Here is a 26,083-nt window from a genome sequence, read left to right on the forward strand (position 1 = left end):
GCCTCCAACGCCCCAGGGAAAACAGCCCCAGCCTGTTCAGCCTCTCCCTATAGCTCAAATCCTCCAACCCTAGCAACATCCTTGTAAATCTTTTCTGAACCCTTTCAAGTTTCACAACATCTTTCCGATAGGAAGGAGACCAGAATTGCATGCAATATTCCAACAGTGGCCTAAGTTATGTCCTATACAGCCGCAACATGACCCCCCAACTCCTGTACTCAATACTTTGACCAATAAAGGAAAACATACCAAATGCCTTCTTCACTATCCCTATCTACCTGCGACTCCACTTTCAAAGAGCTATGAACCTGCACTCCAAGGTCTCTTTGTTCAGCATCACTCCCAAGGACCTTACCATTAAGTGTACAAGTCTTGCTAAGATTTGCTTTCCCAAAATGCAGCACCTCGCATTTATCTGAATTAAACTCCATCTGCCACTTCTCAGCCCATTGGCCCATCTGGCCAAGATCCTGTTGTAATCTGAGGTAATCCTCTTCGCTGTCCACACACCACCAATTTTGGTGTCACCTGCAAACTTACTAATTGTACCTCTTATGCTCACATCCAAATCATTTATGTAAATGACTAAAAGTAGAGGACCCAGCACTGGTCCTTGTGGCACTCCACTGGTCACAGGCCTCCAGTCTGAAAAACAACCCTCCACCACCACCCTCTGTCTTCTGCCTTTGAGCCAGTTCTGTATCCAAATGGCTAGTTCTCCCTGTATTCCATGAAATCTAACTTTGCTAATCAGTCTCCCATGGGGAACCTTGTCGAACGCCTTACTGGAGTCCATATAGATCACATCTATCACGCTGCCCTCATCAATCCTCTTTGTTACTTCCTCAAAAAACTCAATCAAGTTTGTGAGACATGATTTCCCACGTACAAAGCCATGTTGACTATCCCTAATCAGTCCTTGCCTTTGCCACATAAAATTAAGTTTAAAAGAAAAACACAACTAAATAAATTTGGACTTACAAACTAGTGATGCTGACCATGAGGTATCCAATTGTCATGAAAGAGAAACAAAAAAATTGGCTCACTAATACTCACACTTTATCCCTTCTGAGTGACTCCAACACACAATAATGTGGCTGAGTTTTAACTGGCCTCTGCTGTGGTTCAACAAACTGCTCAATTGGGTCAAAATAATGCAAAACCATACAATAAAAATAATAAAGCTGTTGTAGCGCAGCATAGTGTCCCTACCCTGAACCAGGAGGCCTGGGTTCAAGTCCCACCTGTTCAAGAGGTGTGTATTAAGATCTCTGAGCAGGTTGATTAGAAAATAGGATAGTGAAAATAATAAGACCTTTGAGCATTATGTCAAATTTATGCAAGGAGACCTCATACTTATACCATCTACCACTATCCCTCGGCTGATGAATATCAACATTCCTCCATATTGAAAACCACATAGAAAAAACATGGATGGCAGCAAGAGTACAGAATATACTCTGGGTGGGAGACTTCAATATAAGTCATGACGAGTGACTCAGTAGCATTGCAAGACTGAACTCTAAATGATATAAAAGCCAGCAACTGGTGACCAAAGTGATAGGAGGTAATACCTATTTGACTTCATCACCATCTACCTGGTGTAGATGCATCTATCAAAACATATTTGGACCAGTGACCCCTGTACAGGCCTCGTGGTGATGAAAATATGACTTCACAATGAGGATCCCCTCCATCATATTGTTTGACATGACTAGTACATTAATAGGATAGATTACAAACAGAATCAGCAGCTGAAAACTTGGCATTCTGGAGACACAATTGACCTTTATCAATGACTTATCAGAATTGTATTCTGCCATAACCTATAATCTCAGAGCTCAGCAGGTCCCTCACTATACCATTACCATCAAGCTGGAGTACCATATCAGGTTAATAACGTGGGGAGAAGAGTGTGTGAAGAGGAACATAAACCACACCTAAAAATGAAGTATTAACCCAGTGAGGCTACAATGTAGGATCACATACATATTAAACAGAGGTAAGGCGACCAACACGTCAAAAAAAAAGATCTGCTGTTCTAACACTTCCAACTATGGTGCTAGATGTTGAAGCAATTCACCAGAGGAGATAATTCATAAATATTCCTATCCTCAACGATGGGGAATGCCAGCAGAGCAGCAAACGACAAGGCTGAAGTTTTCACAACCATCATTAGCCAGTAGTGCTAATTGGATAACTGGCCCCTGAGGACTTCATGATCATTGATGACATTCTTAGCCAATTTAAATCACCCCAAGATGATATTAAGAAGTGGTTGAGCACACAAAATATAACAAATGTTATGGGCCAGCCAAGATTTTCCAGTATAGCTACAAGATTGACCTTTACTCGACAACATGGAAAATTGTCTGGGTATTTCCTATATGCAAAAAGAAGCACAAATTCAATCTGGTCAATTATTGCCTCATCAGTCTACAGAAAAAGTGGACACTAATATCCTGCATGACTTAACAGCAATGGTCAGTTGTGGTTTGGTTAGGGTGACTGAGCTCCAGACTTCATTAAAACCTTGGCCCCAGAGTTCTATCGTCCATTCATGAACCCAAGTTTATGTCATCTCCTTGTTTTGCATTCCTCACTTCTAAAAGGCATCAATTTCAATGACCTTTTGGTTTCTGGGAGTCAGCTGAGGGCGAGAATTGGGCCAACACCTCCAGAGCCAGGTCTCAGGTGGTGAAGGTTTGAGGGGGGGGTGGCAGATGGATGATGGGGCTGGCAGCTTGGAAAGCCCACACCCATTTTCTGGGACATCATCACAGTTCTATTCCTGGTTGTTATGCCCTCACATTTCAGCCCTCAGGCCTCCCAACTCCATATCTCCCATGGCATCCTTCTCCCCTGTCAAATACCACCTCCATGCTTGCTTCCTATCCTCCATGCCCACTGCCTTTGATTTTGTCAGAAACCTCTTGATGTCACACTCGGTCAAACACTATTTTTATGTCAAGGGCAGTCACTGTCACCTTCCCTACTGATTGCTGCTCTATTATTCGTCTTTCAACCAATGCTGTAATGAGATTGGGGCTAAATGGCTCTGATGGACCCCCGCCTAGGCATACATAAACAAGTAGCCTGATCATTAATGCAGAGGCAACCTGATGTGCTGGGCTCCCTCTTCATTCATGATCTGGCTACTTGTGAGGTCTCCTCTTGTTAATTGTTAATGGGCAACTGCCATTAACAACTGAAAGTGGTAATACTGCAGACGTTAGATGCAATTGTGGCAAGCTAACACATGCTGAACCTGCTGTTTGACACCTCATTTTTTGATTTGCTTGATGCTTCTCTGATATGCACTCACGCATTCTTCATTGAGCCAGCATTGTTTGCTCAGTTTGATGGATCTGCTGGGCCTTCCTAATTATTTGCTCCACATTAATTAACTCCACACTAATTTACATGTACGAGCACATCTAGATTCCTCTGCACTGCATCATCCTGCAATCTTCCTCTAATTAAATAATATTGTGTTTCTCTTCTGCCTGTCAAACAGACAGCCTCACATTATCCTGTATTATAGTCTGATACATTTTCATCCACTCACTTTACCTATCTCTGTCCCTTTGCAGACTTTTAATATCTTCCTCACAGCTTGCTTTTTGACCTAGTTTTTTTTTTATTGCCAGCAAATTTGGCTACAATGCAATTAGCCTCTTCATTGCACACCTTATTATAGCATAAACAGTTGGGGTTCCAGCAGTGATATCCATGATACAATGCTATTTGCAGTTTGCCAACCTAAAAATGACCAATGTGCCCGTATTGGTTACCCAATCCCAAGTCCGAAATCACTTTAACATTATGAGCTCTTACCTTGGGCTTTTACCGGTTACATCACATCTTTCCAATTGACTTTAAAAATCCAAATACTCAGCCTGTGATTGTACCCATTTATGTATTATTCTTGTTACGTCCTCAAAAGAATCCTAATAAGTAGGTCAAATGTGATCACCCTTTCAAAAAAAATCCATGCTGAGTCTTTTTGATTGTATTCTGACTTTCTGATACTATTTCCTTAAAAATGAATTGCAAGCTTTTCCTAATGATAAATGTTAGGATGATCACCCATAGTTTCCTACTTTCTGCCTCTCTCTTTTCCTGAATGGAAGTGTTATGTGTAAGGTTTCTAATTTGCTGGGATCTTTCCAGGATATAAGGAATTTTGGAAAATTACAAACAATATACCCACTATCTCTGAAGCCAGTTCTTTTTAAGACTTTAGAATGGACACCTTTGTTAGCATTTATTCCCATCAGTTTTCCTTCAATTTCCTGTCTGTTTTAATTTCAATCTTATCTATTACCTCTTCATTTTCTGACCTCATGACGTTTTGCAGTGCAGGTACATAGTTCCCTGAAAGGTAGTCAGGGTGGTGAAGGTGGCGTTTGGCACACTTGGCTTTGTCGCTCAGATCTTTGAGTAGAAGAGTTGGGATGTCATATTGCGGCTATACAAGACATTGGTGAGGCCACTTTAAAGTGCTGTGTACAGTTCCAGTCACCCTGCCATAGGAAGAATATTATTAGATTGGAAAAGGGTGCAGAAAAGATTTACATGAATGTTACCGGGACTGGAGGGTTTAAAATTATAAGGAGAGGCAGGATAGGCCAGGACAGTGTTCCTTGGAGTATAGTAGGCTGACAGGTGACCTTATGGAGGTGTATGAGGGGCATAGGTAACGTGAATAGCAAAGGTCTTTTCCCTCGAGTGGGGGAGTTCAAAACTAGAGGGCATAATGTTAAGGTGAGAGAGGAAAGATTTCAAAGGAACCTAAGGGGCAACTTTTTCCACACGGAAGGTGGTTCGTTTATGGAATGAACTGCCAAAGGAAGTGGTAGATGCAGTTACAGTTACAACATTTAAAGGACATTTGGACAGGTAGATGAACAGGAAAGGTTTGAATGGATGTGGGCCAAACACAGGCAAATGGGACTAGTTCAGTTTGGGAAACCTGGTTGACATGGATGAATTGGACTGAAGGGCCTGCTTCTGTGCTGTATGATTCTATGATGCCATGACTCCCTTGAAGATAGATCCCAAATACTTGATAAAAACCTTGACTATTTCCTTTATTTTGCACTATTTAGTTTTCCAATATTAATACCTCGGTATCATACTCCCCCTTATTTTTATAGCTTTTGCTGTTTCTATAAAATTCCTGTCAGCATTATTCTTTGCAGCATTGTATGACTTTGCTTTCAATTTGATGCTTTTCTTTAGCTTCCTTAATTAGATACAGATGATATATCTTTTGAAGAAATGTCCGAGCCTGTGATCCATGCTGGCTGTGGCAAGAAATTGCGAGAATCATTGAGAGAAGTTGAGCAGGGCCTTTCTTGACAATAGGAGAAAGAATTCACATTTTCAACTAAGATCCAGACATCAAGAAAAGAGATTCTTTCCAGTGAATGACAAGAGGCCTATAAACAGGGATTACCACCCTATTATTACTTATTCTCACCTCATTAATATGAACTGCCCTATTCTACCATTCACTGAAGGGAAATGAGAAACCAAGGACTCCTCACAGGAAAGTCAAAGCTGGTACCTAGCATTTTCAGTTTGCTGCTTGCCCTTTCAGTTCATCACCTTGAACACCCAGCGCCAACATCACAGGGCATGCTCTATTGCCAGCAGCCACACACATCCCACATTCACAGGAACTGGCATCTCCCATACCAGCCTCTCTGCACCATCACATCCCATCTCTGATCCATTTCCAATATGCTTCTGCCACTGTAACACTGCACTTCAGAGCACACCAGCTATATTAGAATACTCCTGCAAGGACACTTTTCACACAAAGAGGCATCTAGCTTATGGAATGGACTATGCTACATCTCAGGAAGTGGCTGAGAAGAGGCAGATGCTGCCTGACCAGTGTGTTTTTCCGGCACCACACTCTACGCTGCATTTCAGGGCTGCTCACTTGCTTTCCTAGCACTCACAAACTTGGCACCTATTTGGATGCTCATAGCAATCCTGCCTTGCATTGTCTTGCCTTGCCTTCAGCATTTTGCTCCTCAGTTAAAGCTTACAAACTCCCAGTTCTACTGTCTTAACTTGCCTTTTAGTACAGACATAAAGCCAGGCAGCTCTATGAGACATTGCCATGTCAATCTCACACCCACCCCATGTGCTTGCAGTAAACATTGCATACACACCACATGTGCAAAGGGTAGTAATCTTCAGTCAAGTATTTCCATGTTGTATGACTCTGACTGTTGACTTGAAGTCAAGAGAGACACCCTTCAGACTAGGGGACCCAGCATAACAAGTCAAGGGTAGCCTTCAGTAACACTCCAGGGGCTCCAGCATGGCCATTTAGCTGCTCAAGGCAGACAAAGTCATGGTCCTTTCCTTGCTATAGGATGAGCTACCAAACATCAGGCATCTCACTGTCTGCCTTGGCTGTTTATGCTCTATGTGTATTATTTTCTCCCGGAACAAAATAAACGTGGGGAATGAGTGAAATGAAAATGGATGGCACAGGTATTAGTGCTCATATAGGCCAGGAAAAGGTGGTGAGATTCCAGAGGGTGGGCAGTGCAGAGGCCATGTGGATTAGTAGTAGTGATGGGGGATACATTGAACGCTAAATGCAAGTCAAGGAAGATGTTGCAGGCAATAGTAAGAGTGCTAGCTCTTGAGCCTTGACTGGTGTGTGCAGTAGTAGAGATGGCGTGAGTGTGGGATAGCAGAGAGAAGATTGGGGCAGTTATACCAATGGAATGGAGAAGGTTAATCTTTCCCAATCTTTGTTGAGCTATGAAATACTGCAATGAATGTCTGCCACTACACCTCAAACTTTTTTGCCCAGTCCACTTTATTGTATTTAAGTTCAAAACACTAGTTTCAAAACCATCTTTGTGAAATTCGATCATATTATGAACACTTTCTCCGATACCATTAGCTGTTCCTCCGGATGATTAAGACTACACTATCCCAGGAAGAAACCTCAGACCAGGCCAGCAGGGTCTGGTATTGTAGCCTCTACCAGTCCTATGAGGAGAGGCTGTCCCTCCTTTGCAAACCCCACTCAGCCAAATTTCTATTGTATCCAGGGCAAATGTCTTAAACTGTGAAGGGCAGCTCTCAGCTTAATGAAGATACATCCCATTGGGAAAGAATGACATTCTCCACTCCACCGGGGTAAGTGCCCCAGTCTTCGAGTATTTGTCTGTGCACACGTTAGACTTTTAATGTTACACTGGTGCCTGGAATCCTGGCGTATCATGGCATGGTTAGTTATTCTGTCTACAGGGAGTGGGAGGATCAGGCTAGCATCAAGTGGGAGAAACACCATATGGAGATGGCAGGTAGCTAATGATACAAAGTTTGGGATGATACACAACGAAATCTGCTTGACCTTGTGGAGTGAAACACTGCATGAAACTCAATTAAAAATGGCACTTTGCCAAAATGTGATAAGATCCAGCCTATAGAGTCTTCCTTTCCCAATAGAATATATCTTTATTGAGAGTTATAAAATACCACTGTGAATGTCTACCATGCCTTTTCTACCATTGTGTCTTTTAAGCTTTAATTCCCAGTCTACTTCAGCCAATTCTGTAATGTCATGTAAGTGTCTTTATTTAAGTTTTACAACAACATTTCTCACTCTTAAACTGATTATAAAATTCTATGTTATGTTACATAGAGGATCCCTAACTATTAAGTTATAGGTTTTCAAAAATCCCCAATCATTGCACATAAACAAGTATAAAATAGCCTTTTCCTGAGTAGTTCCAGAACCTATTGCTCTCAGTGTTACAGTCAAAATCAAATTCTGTTATTCCTGGAATCATCACTAAATAGTTAACTATTTCATGGAAGTATACAAAATTCCCCAGTGTGAACCCAGATTGACAAAAAGTATGAAACATGTTTCTGTATTTGACACTAATGACTAATTACAAAGTCTCTGGCTTGCTGGTTAAGAACCATAGTTTGCAGGAGCAGCTGAGAGAAAAATAACCTGGCTTTCCTCAGGTTTAAGATGGCATTTACTGGAGAGGAACGAGACAACACCTCGCCTCCTGGAGACTTGATAACTTTCTCAAGCATTCATTGGCTCCCAAGTAACTTGCCTTTGTCATTGACAACTGCTCACTAGTCCATAGACCAATCAGCTACTTGTTGTCAGTCAAAGCTCCATTTGTACACAACTCTGTGGCTCCAGCACCTCCTCTTCTGCTTGAACATGCAACTATGTAAACTACACTTAGTGTCAAGTTTTCTTTGAAAGTGCAGTAATCCTTTCACAATCCTTGGTTTTTAAAATTGTCCTTTTTCTATTTCAGTTCACAATCGAAAGTACAGAAGGATATGGTCTTTATATTAGGAATTGTCCCAAATACATATTATAAATTCATGTATTTGCTAATTTAATGAGTCAATAAAGAAGATTAAAGTCATCCATAATTGTTGTGGTACCTTTGTTGTGTCCCACTGTATAGCTACTGTCTGGATGCTTATAAACTACACTCGTCATCAAGGTCTTTCACTTGCTATTTCTTGTCTCTGCCCAAAAATGATTCTATATGTTGGCATTCTGAACAAAGACCATTTCTCACTACTGTCCTGTTCTCATCTTTTATTAGCTAAATTACTCCACTTTCTCTTCCTTTTTTCCTGTCCCTCGAACATGTCTATTTGAACTGTTGGATATTCAGATCTCAGTCATCATCACTGTCACACCATATTAATGCCCTGGTTGCAATATCATAATGGTCATACGTTATACTAGTTAAGATCCTGGAACTCTTTCCCAGAGAGCACTGTTGGTGTACTTTTGCCACTAACTCTAACAGTTCTGAATGGAAACACACCATCACCTTTGAAGAGCAATGAGGGTTAAGCAATAAATACCAGGCTTGCCAGTGATGCCCTCATCCTATGAGCAAAAAATACTATCGAGATTTATTAGCTTGCAAAACTTCAGTTATTTTGTAACCTAGTTGCTCTGTGGTCCATGATGACTTGGCAATGGTATATAATATCATGCAATTCAGTTGAGCACAGCTGGGAAAACATGTTAGCTCTTGTGTATTCATAATTACAATGACAGATCACAATTTAACAGGTCAGGAGAATAGCAATAAGACATGAAGAAACAGGTAGAAATAAAACACCTCAGATATCTCATAATAGTCAGTCAAAACTACCAATATAAAAAGGAAGAACGATAAAATTAAGGTAAATTTCCTTAAAAAAAAAGCTTATTCTTTTTTTTTGCTCAGAAGTGCTATTGTCAATAGATTTATTATAGATTAAAGACATAAAAATCAAACATGTTATAGAGAATTATTCAATCTAACTTTTCAATAAAAATGTCTGTCTGCATTTGTTACAATATTATCTTAGAAGCATTGCACTTATAATGTGACTTAAAAACAATCATCGCTGTTAATTCCCAACACATCAATAGATTTATGCTCTCCTTACCAGGGGGAATACAGTATTTACTGTTATTTTATGTCAGCCATAAGTATTGAACCTGGCTCACACATCATCTATAGCTCCAGTGATATGGAGTATTGAAAGAAAATTTCTCAAATTGAGGTACTTTGTTTCCTCCAAATTGACATATTGTTGTCTTTAACCCACAAACAGTAAATACTTATTGTTCAGTTGAACCCAAGTTAGAAAATGCAAGTTAATGTTAACTGACAATTCTAATTTAGCTTTCAGACAATACCGTATATCATCTTGGTAGTACTATTTTATGAACAAATGATTTGATTGTCACGTGCTCCCAATGTTGCCATGATCCGGCACCATTTTGTGTATTTTAATAAAAAGAAAGATATAGCTTAAAGACAGTCTATAACCTTTCAGCCAGCACCAGATCTAACCAATGTCGAAGTCGCCGCTGAAGTGCCATCTTCCACCGCTGGACCTATCTCACCGACATCATCTCTGCCAAAGTAGCAGCTGATGCTGGCTTCTGTGCTTGCCCCTCTGCTGGTCACCTCCTCAGCAACACTGCCAGAGTCCTACTGCAGGCTCACCAGCTGCTGCCATGCTCCCGACCCCAACATCTGAATCAGAGAGCTGTGCGTTCAACTCATTAAAATGGAATGGAATTTAGGACATACAAATAAAAACAAAGTGCAGGAGAAACTCTGCAGGTCTAGCAATGTCTGGTGGAGAGCACGGGAAGAGAAAAAACAACAAAAATATCATTTCTGAATTTTGCCTTGGGCTGAATTTTATAAGAAATGCCGCTCTCATACAGTTTGCCACTTTTTTTTTGCTCAACCAAAGAGCTCTGTATTTCTGACAGGAAATCAGATTAGGGCTCCTGCAAAAATACAGTCATACTTCCATTCGGACATGTCTCATAGCATAGAACAGTTGTGGGAAGGCAAATTATGCCCCTTTTTTCATAGGGGTAAGCTGCCATATTCAGTACTTTGAGGGTCTAGCTTCATTGGCAGCTATTTTGACAGGTCCTGTGAAAGGGTAATTACATAAAATATGAGATTAGGATGCTGGGAGTGTAGGTGCCAAGTGGGTAGGAGTGCTAATTAGTGGCTGGCCAAGTAGGATTTTATATGGAGAGTGGGTAAGATGGCAGATAGATAAAATGCCATTTGGGTAGGGATGGGGTGCCAGATCAGTTGAATGTTAGGTGGATAGCATGCCCACTTAGTAGGTATAAGAGTGCCATCGGACAAGATGCCCTAGGCCAGAATGCCAGGGAGTAGAGTGACAGAGGATTGGTTCTGACATCAGGGGAAGGGGGAAGAAACTGACAGTAGTGGACTGGAAGAAGGGGACTGAGGATGTCAGGCCTGATGGCAGGAATATCAGCTCCTGGAGGAAGAAGGTGGCATCGGGTCAGGATTTGGGTGGGGTGGGTTGGTAGTGGAGGTGGAAGGGATCTGGGCAGGTATATTTGAGAGTGGATGAGGTAAGTTGGGTATGCATTGAATGATTATTCAGGCGTTAGACTAGACATTTAATAGTATAACATTTCCTAAGTAATTATTTACTTAACTGCAGCAGAACCCAGAAATTCTCTGATTTAAAATGGATACTTTTGGAGGGTTTCAGACATGGGGAAAATTGTCCTGTGGAACCTTCAACTTCATGGCCAACTCCCAAAGGCTTTGCTATGATGGGAATTCTGCAGGGTCTCCATGCACAGCTCCCATCTGCACTTTAGAAACAATAATCTGAACATCAGAAAATCAAGGTCATTAACAGTGCTTCCCTCTCTCTCCACAGATGCTGTCAGGTCTGCTCAGTTCCTCCAGCATTTCTGCATCTTAATTTTGTTCTCAGTCATCTGGAATACTTTGGCTTCAGAGCATGCAATTTGGGATAAAGATGTAGTGCAAGAGTGAGAATTCATTACAATGTAAAACAGTTTAATTTTCTTTAGGAGGTGATGTATAGGTTCATATAGCATTATTTGAAAAAGAGAAGCAAATTATCTACACTTATAATTGATGGCCTGAATTTTGGTTTAAGGGCACAATTTCAAAAATTGCAGATGATTTAAGACGTGGAATCATTTAAATATGAGGAGAATAGTATAAAACTTCAAATGGATATATAGACTGATGGAATGGGGATCAAGTGTCCAATGAAATTAAATTCAGAGAGGTATAAAGTCATTCATTCTAGTAGGAAGGATCGGGAGAGACAATTTTAAAAATGTACAATTCTAAAGAGGGTGCTCTAACAGAGAGCATGCTTGTGAATAACTAACTCGAAGTGGGAAGATAATTTGAGTGTGGTTTGTAAAGTGCACAGCAACCTAGGCTTTATTAATCGTGCCATAAAGTAAAAAGGAAGAAAGTTATGTTAAATTTATATACCACACTGGTTCAACTTCAGCTGGAGCACTGTCTCCAATTCGGTGTCTTACACTTTAGGAAAGATATGAGGGCAGATATGAGGAGAGAGTTTCAGAAAAGCAGAAACGTTTCAGGATTATGATTCCAGGGATGAGGAACTTCAGTTCCATAGGTAACTTGAAGAAAAGAGCACATTTGACAAAAGTATTCAGAATCAGAAGTCTGGACAGATTAGGTTGGAAACCTTTGTTCCTATTGCTGAAGCTAATAGATATGCAAGAGCCAGTCAGAGCTGACCGAAGCTCTGCCCACTTTATTATTTTACCCCTAATAATGGGTGGGACATCAAATAGTCATGGGAATAGCTTGGGGTAGTTGTGGTTGGAGCAAGTCATTTTTTTTTAAACTCATGTTACCATCAGTACATAGTGACTAAAATGTCATAAATATTATTTTACTACCTGAGGTAAGAGCCTCCATGGCTGTGAGTCATCTTTCATCACAGATTATTAGAAATCTATAGACTAGCACAAGGAGGAGGCCTGATGGCAGCATCTATCTCAGGTATGAAGCCCTTATCACCATTGTCCTAACTTAAATAACAGGACCAAAATCAATAGGTTGCAGTTTTAAGACAGTAGCAAAACAAGCTATGTACACATGAGAGTGTTATTTCATGCAGTGAATGTTTGGATCTGGACGGCACTGCCTGAGAATGTGGTAAAGGCAGGTTTAATCAAAACACACAACATGGAATCAGATTATCAACAAAGCAAGAATGTGCAGAGCTGCAGGAAGAATGAGGGAACAATACTGAGAGTGGAACTGCTCCTACAAAGAGATGGCACAGGCATGAAGGGTCCTTCTGCGTTATAACAATTCTGTAACTCTGAACCATTAACTCTTAAGCAGAATCACATTAATTGGTCCTTCATCCGATTTACTGAGTAGTGAACCTGATGTGTAAAAATGGATGCTATAGTTTCTTAGATAAAGTGATGTTATACCCCCATTTAGATGCAAAGAGCTCTAGGAAGTCTTGACATCATGATAAGGTGCAACGTAAGTTTAAATTCTTTCTTACTTTCCACTCGGCATAAAGCCAGTAATAATACTATTTCAATCTGAAGTTAAAGACTATTGTATGTTATCAGGCAAACAGAAGAAATGAGATTTGCAGATTACATGTGCTCCATGTATTTAATTTGTAAACACATAACACATTAAATCCATACAATCTGAAGAGTTACCATTCATTCAGTAAAGGACACACAAAAACTGTAACCTATATCCGAGTGAGAAAGGTTGGACAAATAAGCTGATATCATTGTGAAACTTAATGAAAAGTTGAATTTGCTGAAAATACAGAACAGGTCACAAGCGTTGGTAAGAAGGAATAGGTGACCCTTTGAATGTGCAACTTCCATCAGATCAAGGGTTAAGAAATAGAAGGCATTTTAGGAATTATGGAAAACTGAAAGGGACAATCACAGAGAGAGAATTAGGTCTTAAATGACCAATAAACATCCAAAATTAAAACAGGTAGTATCATAGATCTTTGCAATAAGAAAAGACAAAAGAATTTGTAAATAGGAGAGTGGAGTGAAACTGCAAATGACAAGACTAGACAGGGTCAAGGCAGGAAGGATGTTTCCAATGATCAGAAAGTCCAGGACCAAGGGTCACAGTCTAAGGATAATGGAGTATGTCATTTAGGACTGAGATGAAGAGAAATCTCTTATCTCAGAGTGTGGTGGGCCTATAGAATTGTTTGCTACAGAAAGTGGAGAGTGAAAAATCAAATGTTTTCAAGAGGTGCATGGAATGAACTATGAGAAGAAATGGTGGAGGCTGGTACAATTGCAACATTTAAAAGGCATTTGGGCGGGTATATGGGCTGGGGGTGGGACGGTGGTTTAGAGAGATGTGGGTCAGGTGCTGGCAAATGGGACGAAATTGGTTTGGGATGCCTGGTTGGCATGGACAAGTTGGACTGATAGATCTGTTTCCATACTGTACATCTCCATGACTCTAAGTGGTATAGTTCTTTGGGCTAAAGGAATCAAAACGTATGGGGTGAAAGTGGTAACAGGTTGCTGAGTTGGATAACCAGCCCTAATCAGATTGAATGGTTGGCCTACTCTTGCTCTTCTTTTTCGATTTCTAAAGTCATTGTCTGGTTAAAAAAAAACACAAAATGACTTACAAAAAAGGAAAAAAGCAACAGAAAGGAAATTGAATCTGAAACTGCAAGTGACATAATTTCTGAGAGAATAAGACCATTTTTACAGATTAGGAGTTTCTTAGACAAATGTCAACCCAGAACCCACCTGCCAAGATAACAGCAATTCACTATTATAAAAGAATGGAGATGTCATTACAGTAAGAAGTAATAATGTCTCACTTAAATTAGTAAGGCCCACAAAAGGTTCTGCATGGGAGACAGAAGCAAAAGTCAGAGCCCATGGGATCCAAGGAAATTTAGCAATTGGATACAGAACTGGATGAGTAGGAGGAAGCTGAGGAATATGGTGGAGGGATATTTGTCTGACTAGAAGTCAACATTCAGTGGGGTCCCACAGGAATCAGTACTAGGGCCCTTGGTCTTTGTAGTTTATACCCCCAAGTGATTTAGACTTGAATGTCAGAGGGTGATTAGTCAGTTCACAGACAATACAAAAATTGGTGGGTGGTAAATAGTGAAAGGATAGCCTTAGATTACAGGACGATGTAGAGGGGCTGGTCACACGGGATGATCAGTGGCAAATGGAATTCAATTTGGGCAAATGTGATGTGATGCACTTGGGCAAGACAAACAAGGCAAGGTAATATACATGAGGAATGTTAGGACCCTGAGAAGCACAGTGGATCAGAGGGACCTTACTGTGTATGGCCACCAGTCCCCTTACCGCATGAGAATAAGTGGATAAAGTTATTAAAAATTGATGGAATACTTGTCTTTATTAACAGAGATACAGAGTTTAAGAGCAAGGAGGTTATGCTGCAATTTTGTAAAACATTTAGGCAGCAGCTAGAGTACTGTGTGTAGCTCTGCAGAGTCTAATGAAGAGAATTGGTCTTAAGTATTCCTGTCCCCTCTGAAATGATAAATATATGCCTTAGGAAAGGAAAAGAGAACTGTATAATTGCCACTAGTCCTTCAAGGAGATGTCTCTCCAATGGCTGATATTAGTTCTACTGTCTTTGTTCTTCCAGTATCATTCCTGCTTCATTATCTTCCAGACCCTGGTTTTCTCCCTTTTTATTCCAATTGTATTTCTCACACTGCCCTCCTCATCACATTGCTCTGTCCTCCTGCTGCTTCCCTGCATTTTATCCTCTCCCCCCACCAATCCCCAGTTGCCACCATGAGGCATTCCCTCTGTCTAATTCCTTTCCCCAGTTCTCCTTCAAGCGAATCCTCAAATCTCTCCCTTCCCTTATTCCCTCTCCATCTACTGTCCCCACCCTGTCTGAATTTCCTCTGCCCCATACTTTATCGTGTCCTTCCCCATTATCTCCTGCTCTCTGCAGCTCTCTCCTCTTTCTCCATCTTTCCTCTCTGGCTCCCTCTTCTTCTTAGCACTATTTCATTTCCTTCCCATCGCTCCACCCCCATTTCTTTCTTTCCCCTTTTCAACTCTCCTTTGCATACCTTTCCTCATCTTACCTACTTTCTCTCTGCTCCTCTTCATCCAGTATGTTCCAGATAATACGCGTAGCCCCTGTCGGTTTACTGCTGCTGGTTTCTGCACAACTCAGTGATCCAAAATGGCCTTGTTGTGAAAGGAAGTTATAGAAGTGCCAGTGTTGTCTCACCTATGCATGCCTGGTAAAGGTGCTGGAGTAAAGGATGCTTTTCAATATTATAAAGGATCTGGTCCACTCTTTAATCACACCAAAAAAAACCACATGACTTCCCAGAGCACTGTTCCACACAAGTGCCTTTTTACTTTCTACCTTCTCACTGTCCAAAAGTCTAATACCTTCCCCACTGAAACTGATGTATTTCTACTTCTTTCAATTTAGTAAACCATCATCCCTGTTCACATCGGGGTCTCCCCAACATCAAGGAGCCCAAATGGAGACTGGATGACCGCTTTTCAGAGCATCTTTCTTCAGCCTGCAAGCATGACCCAAATCTTCCTGATCATTCTCATTTTAATTCTCCATCTTGCTCACACACTGAGAGTTTTGTGACCTGCTGCTGTGTTCCAATAAAGCTCAATGCAAGCTCAAGGAACAATTCTTTATCTCTTGACTCAGTGTGCTACAGTCAACTGGACTCAATGCTGAGTTTAACAACTTTAGTTCATAACTCTGCTTCGTTTGATACTTTTTCTTACTGTTTTGAGTTTTCCCTCGTTTCTTTTCTTATTATTCACTTTGCATTCAGGTCCTCCATACCTCCTCTGGACATATCTTTTGCCTTCTGACACTACCCATCCCATTGTCTTTGGCTCTGTACAACAAAATCAATTCACATTTAATCTTTCCTTCCCTACATCCCACCACAAACCTTCCTTTGTTCTTCATCCCCTTCCTCCTTTCCACTTGCTGAAAATTGATTACATTTCTATTATTTTCCTCATTGAAGGGTTGTTAACCTAAAACAAGCTGCATAAGATACTTATTAGGTATCATTTCAAGTACGGTGTACAGTTCTGGGTGCCACATCATAGGAAGATGCGAACACATTGGAGAGAGGGGAAAGAAGTGGTTCCAAAATAGTTCCAGGAATGACAATCTTCAGCTGTGAGGATAGGTTGAAGAAATTGCGACTGTTCTCCTTGGAGAAGTTGGCCAAGGGGAGATTTGATAGAGGGTTTCAAAATCATGTATGAGCTGGAGAGAGTAGTTGGGGAGAAACTGTTTCCACTTGTCAAAGGAGATTTAAAAGACTTAAAGTAATCTGCAAAAAGGTGAAGTGAGGAGAAACCTTTTCATTCAGTGAATAGTTAGGGTATGGAATGCATTGTCTGACAGTGTGGTGAACGCAGGTTCAATTGAGGCATTCAAGAGAGCACTGGACAATGACTTGGATAGAAATAATGTTCAAGGATATGGGGGAAAAGCAGACAATTGACACTTGGTAACGATACTCATTTAATGAACTGGTGCAGACATGATGGACCAAACATCCTCCTTCCATGCTGTAACATTTCTGTAGTTATGTGAAACATTAACTCCAATCCTTTCCAGGATGTTAGAGAAAGTGAGGACTGCAGGTGCTGGAGATCAGAGTTGTGAGTGTGGTGTTGGAAAAGCACAGCAGGTCAGGCAGCATCCGAGGAGCAGGAGAATCAACGTTTTGGACATAAGCCCATCATCAGTATTCCTGATCACGGGCTTATGCCCGTCCTGCTCCTAGATGCTGCCTGACCTGCTGTGTTTTTCCAGCACCACACTCTTTCCAAGATGTTGCCTGAACATTTTACACAATTAAACAAATACTAAAATTTATGTCCTTCTTCTCCCATTTTAAGTAAGGAATATTTCTCAACTGCAGTATCTACTCTCTAATATCATATCAATCATCTGACTGAATTAGCAACAAATTAGTGCACCCTTTGCTCTAACCAGTATAATAACGAGCTATGACGACAGTGCAATTCCATTTTATTACAACAAAGTCCAAAGTGAGTAGAAACCAGCTTTTCCCTTTGTCCTGACTCATTTACAGTAAGAACATGTCCACCTTAAAATATAACATTCCCAGCTATTCCTGCTGCAGTACCTTGGAAAATATATTTCTACCTGTTCAATGTGTAACTTCAATCGTTGTCATGAAGCAACCAGAATTTTCAACTTGTTTTGATTACTGAATGTTTTACATGTACTGATATCTAATTAACTTAGAGTCCTCTTAGCCGGTTTGAAGCAAAAACACGCCCAGCTACAAAGTGGTTGAATTTTGAGACCGGTGTCCATCATGCCACTAGAGTGTTGGTTATGCCAATTGTCAGTGTGAAGTATTGATGGTTGGTCTGCATGTTAACCAGAGAGCATGACATTGGAGGTAATAGTTGCAGTACTGTGTCCTCACTAATGGCATGTCTGGACATGGAAGAATATTTAATGAGTGTGCAGGTGGCGAGTGAGTATCTCACTGACTTCCTACCTCTATCCTGATTAAGTCCAGAATGTGAAGGCTTGTAGTTAGCCATCCCTCCCAGTCACTATTTGAGGCCCTTAAGCAAACAATCCCACTGCCATTCAGCTGCAGAAGGGTCGATCACCATGTGGGGAGTATGACAAATACGTTTATGTAGCTAGTGCCTAATCAAAGGACTCAAAACAGGGGGTTGGCTGTGAGAGCCAAATACTTGCTGACTACTTTTATGTGTCCACCTTGTGAGAAATTCCTGGCAATGACATCTCAATCCTGAGCCTCTGGTAATTCTTAATTGGGCAGAAGCTACCTCTGCCTCTGGTTAGCCAGGAGCTGTCAACATGCAGGAACTCCACCCCTTGGATCCTGAACATAGGGAGAGTCCCGCTGGTGACCTTACAACTGCCTGTCGGCTCGGTGTGCTTTCCTCAGGACATGATAGGGATCGCTCGCTGGCTGGCTCTCCAGGGAAGATGTTCCCATAGCATTTCACCCAATGTGCATTTTTTTAAAAAATTCACTAGTGGTACCTGGACGTCACTGGCTGGGCCAGCATTTACTGCCTGTCCTTAGTGTGTGACACTGTCTTTTCTCATTTACAGTCTATCATTGGAACGCTTCAATTTTTAAACAGGAATTTGGTATTTGTAGCAGATACCCCAGGAATTGCCTGACAGAGGTCCTAGAGATAGAGTCAGTATTCAAGCTGAATGCTGAGAGAGGATATAAACATTCCTTCCTATGAATAAGAAACATGATATCAATGCCACTGCTCTGGACACATTGTTCAAATATTAAAATGCCCCATTTTATTTGAACCTTCTTTATTCACAAAATCTGAGGAATTAACAAGTAGACAAGTGAGCTGGCATATAGGTGCCAGAACTTCAGCATTTTGGAGGCCAACATGACTATATGAAATAATTGAAACCAAAAGATTGAGACTTGTCACACAGATTGGTCGATAAAATTGAGGTGGACTCTTTAGAAATTAACAAAATCTGAATGATATTTTTGAAACAGAAGATAAAGTTTAGGAAAGGTTATGGCTACACCAGTTAGCTCCAGGCAGATTGAAATTTAGTACACTGAAGCACATGCTATCCTGAGATCGGGTACGCTGAGATTTAAATCAGCAACTTAAGATGCAGCTAACAGTGAGACAGGTGAAGATATTCAAACAGCATCAGCTGTACAAATGGGCATCCATCAGTCGAATATCTCAAAAAGCAAATGCTATCCTTCCAGAGGAAGGTAAGGCAGCCAGTCCATCCTCACCGGTTCACGAGAACTACATCTTCAAACCATAAAAGCATTCTTAGCCACAAGCATTCAGATTTTATCTCCTCAGTAGAGAGTTTACCTGCCTTAACTAGCCAAGGAGACATCTAAGAAATCACCAACTGATTTCAATCGCTGACTGAACGATAAAAAGTATAATAATCAAACAGTTAATGCTCAGTTCCCAAATGAACCAGGTTGATGCAAATGGTCCTTTTCTGTGCTTCATATCCCATGTAACAGTAGAACTACCTCAAACTTGTTTACAACATTAATTAAGCTTCTCTACTAATTATTTATTTACATTATTCAATGTTCAGGTTCTGCTAACCATGATCCTTTGGTTACTTCAGATATTGTCTTGCTAATTGGATTCATAGAGATACACAGTATGGAAACAGATCCTTTGGTCCAACTTGTCCATGCCAACCAGATATCCTAAATTAATCCCATTTGCCAGCATTTGGCCAACATCCCTTTAAACCCTTCCTATTCACATACCCATCCAGATGCCTTTTAAATGTTGCAATTGTACCAGCCTCTACCACTTCCTCTGGCAGCTTATTCCATACACAGATCACCCTGTGTGAAAGAGTTGAATCTTAGGTCTCTTTTAAGTCTTGCCCCCAACCTTAAATTTTGCCCTCTAATTTTGGACACCATTACACTGGGGAAAGACCTTGACTATTCACCCTATCCATGCCGCTCATGATTTTAAAAACTTCTAAGGTCACCCCTCAGCCTCCAACACACCAAGGAAAATCGCCCCAGCCAATTCAGCCTCTCCCTATAGCTCAAACCTTTCAACCCTGGCAACATCCTTGCAAACTTTACTGATCCCGTACAAGTTTCACAAAAAGCTGCCTATAGCAGGGAGACCAGAATTGAACATAGCGTTCCAAATGTGGCCTAACTAATGTCCTGTACAATGCAACATGACCACCCAACTCCTATACTCAATGCACTGACCAATAAAGGCAAGCTTACCAAACACCTTCATTACTATCCTGTCTACCTGTGACTCTACTTTCAAGGAAATATGAATCTGCATCCAAGGTCTTTGTTCAACAGTAGTCCGCATGACCTTACAATTAAGTGTATAAATCCTGCCCTGATCTGCCTTTCCAAAATGCAGCACCTCACATTTATTTAAATTCAACTCCATCTGCAATTCCCAGCCCACCTGCCCATCTGATCAAGATCCCATTGTACTCTGAGGTAACCTTCTTCGCTGTCCACTACACCTCCAATTTTGGAGTCAGTTGCAAACTAACCATACCTCCTATGTTCACATCCAAATCATTTATATAAATTCCAAAAAGCAGTGGACCCAGCACCAATCCTTGTGGCACACTACTGGTCAAAGGCCTCTAGTCTGAAAAGCAACCCTCCACCACTGCCATCTGTCTCCTATTTTAAGCCAATTCTATAACCAAATGGCTGGTTCTTCCTGTATCCCACAGGATCTGACCTTGCTAACCAGTCTCCCATGCGGAGCATTGTCGAACACTTTACTGAAGTCCACATAGATCGCGTTCTCTGCCCTCAGCAATCTCTTTGTTACATCCTCAAAGACTCAATCAAGTTATTGAGACACAATTTCCCATATACAAAGCTATGTTGACTATCTCTAATCAGTCCGTGCCTTTCCAAATCCATGTAAATCCTGTCCCTCAGGATCCCCTCCAACAACGTGCCCACTACCAATATCAAGGTCACCAATCTATAGTTCCCTGTCTTTTCCTTATCAACTTTCTTAAACAGTGGCACCACGTTAGCCAGCCTTCAGTCTTCCAGCATCTCACTTGTGACTATCGATGACACAAATACCTCAACAAGGGGTCCAGCAATCATTTCACTAGCTTCCCACAGAATTCTGGGGACCTAAAGAAGTATTGGGGCTTCTCCATTTTTAAGTGTTTTAAGGTGTCCAGCACCTCTTCTTCTGAAACACTGGGATTTTTCAAGATGTTGCTTTTTACATCTCAAGTTCTCTAGCATCCACATATTACTCCACAGTGAACACTGATGCAAAATATTCTATTAATATCTTCCCTTCTCCTGTGCTTCCATACACAGGTGGCCTTGCTGATCTTTAAAGGGCCCTATTCTCTCCTCAGTTACCCTATTGTCCTTAATGTATTTGTAGAATTCCTTTGGATTCTCCTTAATCCTATTTGCCAAAGCTATTATGTTCCTTTTATGCCCTTCTGATTTCCCTCCTAAGTATGCTCCTATTGCCTTTATATTCTTCTGGGGATTCACTTGATCTGCGCCATCTATACCAAAAGCTCAATTTCTCTAATCATCCAGCATTCCATACATCTACCCTTGCTCTTCACCTTAACAGAAACATACTGTTACTGGATTCTCTGTCTCATTTTTGAAGACTTCCCACTTCCCAGCCGTCCCTTTACCTGGAAATATATGTCCCAGGAGAAAGTGAGGACTGCAGGTGCTGGAGATCAGAATCAAGAGTGTGGTGCTGGAAAAGCACAGCAGGTCAGGCAGCATCCAAGTAGCAGGAGAATCGACGTTTCGAGCATAAGCCCTTCCTGATGAAGGGCTCTTCCACTCTCTCGAATATTTAACCCTATTCTATTTTGAAAGTTCTCACCTAAAATCATCAAAATTGGCCTTCCTCCAATTCAGAACTTTACTTTAGATCCAGTCTAACCTTTTCCACCACTTTTTTGAAACTAATAGAATTATGATCACTAGCCCCAAAGTGTTCCCCTACCGACACCTCAGTCACTTGCCCTGCCTTATTTCCCAAAAGAAGGCCAAGTTTTGCACCTTCTCTAGTAGGTATATCCACATACTGAATCAAAAAGTTTTCTTGCACACACAAATCCCTCTCCATCCAAACCCTTAACACTATGACAGTCCCAGTCTATGTTTGAAAAGTTAAAATCCCCTACCATTGTCACTCTATATTCTTATATATAACAGATCTCCTTTCAAATTTGCCTCTCAATTTCCCACTGACTATTGGGAGGGGGGGGAAGTGGGGGGTTAGTCTAATCCCAATAATTGTGATCATCCCTTTCTTACTTCTCAGTTCCATCCAACTAACCTCCCTGGACATACTCCCAGGAATATCCTCCCCAAGTACAGCTGTAATTTTATCCCTAATCAAAAACATCACGGGCTTTCTACCTTCCCCATAGCATCTATATCCTGGACCATCAAGCGGTCAGTCCTATCCATCCCTTTGCCACATCTCTGTAATTGCTATGATTTCAGTTCTGTGTTCCCAACCATCTGCCTTCCCTGTTAGGCATCTTACATTTAAATAAACGCAGTTTAATTTATTAGTCCTACCTCATTCTCTGTTTTGTTCCTGCTTGCCCTCACTGTTTTTTTAGAATTAGATTAGAATACTTACAGTGCGGAAACAGGCCCTTCGGCCCAACAAGTCCACACCGACCCTCTGAAGAGCAACCCACCCAGACCCATTCACCTATACACCTAACTCTACAGGCAAATTAGCACGGCCAATTCACCTAACCTGCACATTTTTGGACTGTGGGAGGAAACCAGAGCACCCGGAGGAAACCCACGCAGACACGGGGAGAATGTGCAAACTCCACACAGTTAGTCACCTGAGGCGGGAATTGAACCCGGGTCTCTGGTGCTGTGAGGCAGCAGTTCTAACCACTGTGCCAGTGTGCCGTTGCCTCACTTCTTTTCCCAACTGCACCAGTCTCAGATTTATCTCTTTCCTCACGATCTCGCTGCCACCCAAATGAGTTTAAAAATCCTTTCGAACAACTCTAGCAAATCTCCCTGCCAGTATACTAGTCCCCTTCCAATTCAGGTCACTTCTACCCCAGAAGAGACTCTTATGATCCAAAAGTGTGAATCCTTCTTCCTTGCACCAAATCCTCAGCCACAAATTCGTCTGTTCTCTCCTCCTATTGCTACTCTCACGAGCTCGTGACACTGGGAGTAATCCAGATATTACTATTTTCGAGGATCTACTTTTTAGCTTCCTACCTAATTTCCTTTATTCTCCGCTCAGCACCTGGTCCTTTTCTCATTCTATGTCATTAGATCCAATGTGTACATCGACCTCCTACTGAGCCCTCTCCCCTTTGAATATATTACGCATCCTCTCTGAGATAGCCTTGATCCTGGCACCTTATTGTCAGCTGTAGAAATGCCTGCCTATGCCTCTGACTAGAGAGAATCCCCTATCACAATCAATTGCTTCGAACCTGATGTACTCCCTCGTTACATTAGAGCCAGTCTTAGTACCATAAACATGGCTGCCAGTGTCACATTTCCCCTGAGAGATCATCATAAGAACATCACCCCCTACATTTTCCAAAACAGCATACTTGTTTGAGATGGGGATAGCCACAGGAGACTCCTGCACTACCTTCTTCCTTTCCTGACAGTGACCCATCTACCTGACGTTATCTGCAAATATTTTCTCTTCCTGAAACTGCCATCCATCACAGCCTCGGCTCCTGCAAATTCTTCATTACCTCTCCAACTCCAACTCCAATCCAACTTCCTCTCCAACAGATCTGATAGGATTCGCAACCAAACACACTTACTGCAGACATAATTATCAGGAACATTGAAATTCTCCCTCACCTCCCACATCCAGCAGGAAGAGCACATCAATCTACTAAAGGGCTTTTTTGCACTAACAATCTACAGACCCAGAAAATAGCACAGTTTTACTGCATTTAAAACATTGCTCCAGAATAGCTTCGTATCTATGTTTATATTTTTAACGTTTAATCCAGAAATAGATCTCAATAGAACATATAATCTAAAAGAAAACATTCTGCTCACCATTGTAATTTTACAAAAAAAGCAGCAAGGCTACACTTTAAAAAATAAGCCACTTAGCTCCATGCTGTTAGCTCCCCACACAGGTTTCTCCAAGGTCAGCTGTGAATTTCACTGTTTGTTTATTTTTCTTAGAACAACTCCAACATCCAGACATACTTGAAACTAAACAGTAGAGGCAGTCAACTGTGCAGGTTCACTGCTTGATCAGACCGCTGTGCAGGTTTAGTCCCCTGTTTTTTTTTCTACCTCCCATGTGGTATCTGCTTTGTTTCTCTTCCTCCTTTTTAAAAATGCTGCTGTTTTAGTTTTTTTTTCAACGTTCCAAAACAATTTAATTATTGCTCCAACAATGAAAATACCTCAAAAGAAGAACAGCTATTATAGCCACAATATTTTCCCCATCCTCCATCTTGGATTACCCAGAATCCTTATATTTGTCTGACATCTTTGATTGATGATTGGCAAGAAGGGGTTAAATTTTACTTGTAATATTTGTGCAAATCCTAAGGAAATGTTAACAGTTGAAATTGATGTATGAAGCTTTTAGTGAGCTACATGCAGGTATTATTCACTGCTTGGCTAAGACTAAATTAAAGGACTTTTAAGTTTCTAAGATTTTAGTAAAATTGAAGATCTGAACATGGATCACAACAATTAATGTAATGACTCTTTTTTTAAGGAAGAAGTACAGACAATGATAAAGACTTAAGTCACTGCACATGTATGATTACAACCAGAGCTGAAAAATGTGTTGCTGGAAAAGAGCAGCAGGTCAGGCAGCATCCAAGGAGCAGGAGAATCAATGTTTCGGGCATAAGCCCTTCTTTAGGAAGGGGCTTCTTCTTACAACCAGAACCTAGATGAAGATCCTTCACTTGTTAAAGTTCCAGACAGGAGTTGCAAAAGTTTAATCCTTTGAGTACTCAGGGATAAACTGGCTCCTCTTATTGATTCAACTATTCCAATGATTCTACAAGATTAACTTTTAAAAAAATCTGTTCCTTTGTGGATCTTTCTTCCAGACCCCAAAGAAATTATGTTACAAAAGAAGCCAGTTTAAGCTTTCTTGGGTTAACAAAGAATACGTTTATGAATTGTTAAACACAAGAAGAGTTATTAAAGCTACCCACAAACACATAGATTAGAAACAAGAGGTAAGACAAAAGGAAAACATTTTAAAAACCAAAGTCTCTGAATTGTGTGCAAAAAGCAGATAGTTGAAAATTTCAGCCATGGCAATGGAGGTTACTGAAAATGTTGATGTTGGGAATTGAACAGTTACCTTTATGATACTTCGTTTTGTAGATTGTCTGTGATTTTCTAGTTCTGATTCCTTTTGATTGTGATTGAACTCCAGCAATCAGGGTGTGAGAAAGTCATTTTGTTATCCTATTTCCTCTCCTCTGGGAGCTAGCTAGCTGACTTCTAGCATTCAAAGTGAGAGAAGTTTTTTGACTTTGACTGTAACCTTCATAGCATGCTAATCTGGGAATGTAGAATGTAGGAGTAGGAGTTGGCCATTCGGCTATTCAAGCCTGCTCCACCATTCATGGCTGATCATCCAACTCAGTAACCGTTTCCATTTTCTCTCCATATTCAGGAACATAGGAATTGGAGTAGGCTATTCAGCCCCTCCATCCTGTTCCACAATTCAATAAGATTATAGCTGATCTGCTGTCTAATGCCATTTACCTGTCTTTGTCACATGTCCCTTAATAACTTTGCTTATCACAAATTTAAAATTAACAACTGACCCAGCATGCACTGTCATTTGTGGAGGAGAGTTCCAAACATGACCAACCTTTTGAGCATAGAAGTGCTTCCTAACATCTTTCCTGAATGGTCTTGCCCTAATTCTCAATCTATGCCTCCAGTTTGAAACCAGTGGAAAAGGTTTATCTTTATTTAACCTGTCTTTTCCTGTTAATATCTTCAAGACTTCAAACAGACCACCCCTTAACCATCTGAACTCTGCATAAAACAAGCCTAATTTGTATTATCTCTCCTTAATCCAGATATGGACTAAGGTGTGATATCCACATCTGCT

At 41.0% G+C, this 26,083-nt stretch overlaps 1 protein-coding gene across 3 annotated transcripts in view; it reads right to left on the reverse strand.

Annotated features, from left to right (window-relative positions):
* Window positions 1–26,083, reverse strand: part of arhgap18 (Rho GTPase activating protein 18) — a 138,193-nt gene that overhangs the window by 62,842 nt on the left and 49,268 nt on the right. The window contains exon 1 of one of the 3 annotated variants that reach the window (XM_072556040.1): window positions 4,328–4,361. The exons of the other annotated variants lie outside the window; for them this stretch is intronic. Coding sequence (XP_072412141.1) covers window positions 4,328–4,335 — 8 coding nt within the window. The 5' untranslated portion in view covers window positions 4,336–4,361. Of the gene's footprint in view, window positions 1–4,327; window positions 4,362–26,083 lie in introns of those variants that run through there. 3 annotated transcript variants of the gene reach the window in all.

This window comes from Chiloscyllium punctatum, chromosome 3 (genome assembly GCF_047496795.1).
Source record: "Chiloscyllium punctatum isolate Juve2018m chromosome 3, sChiPun1.3, whole genome shotgun sequence".
Taxonomy (NCBI): Eukaryota; Metazoa; Chordata; class Chondrichthyes; order Orectolobiformes; family Hemiscylliidae; genus Chiloscyllium; species Chiloscyllium punctatum.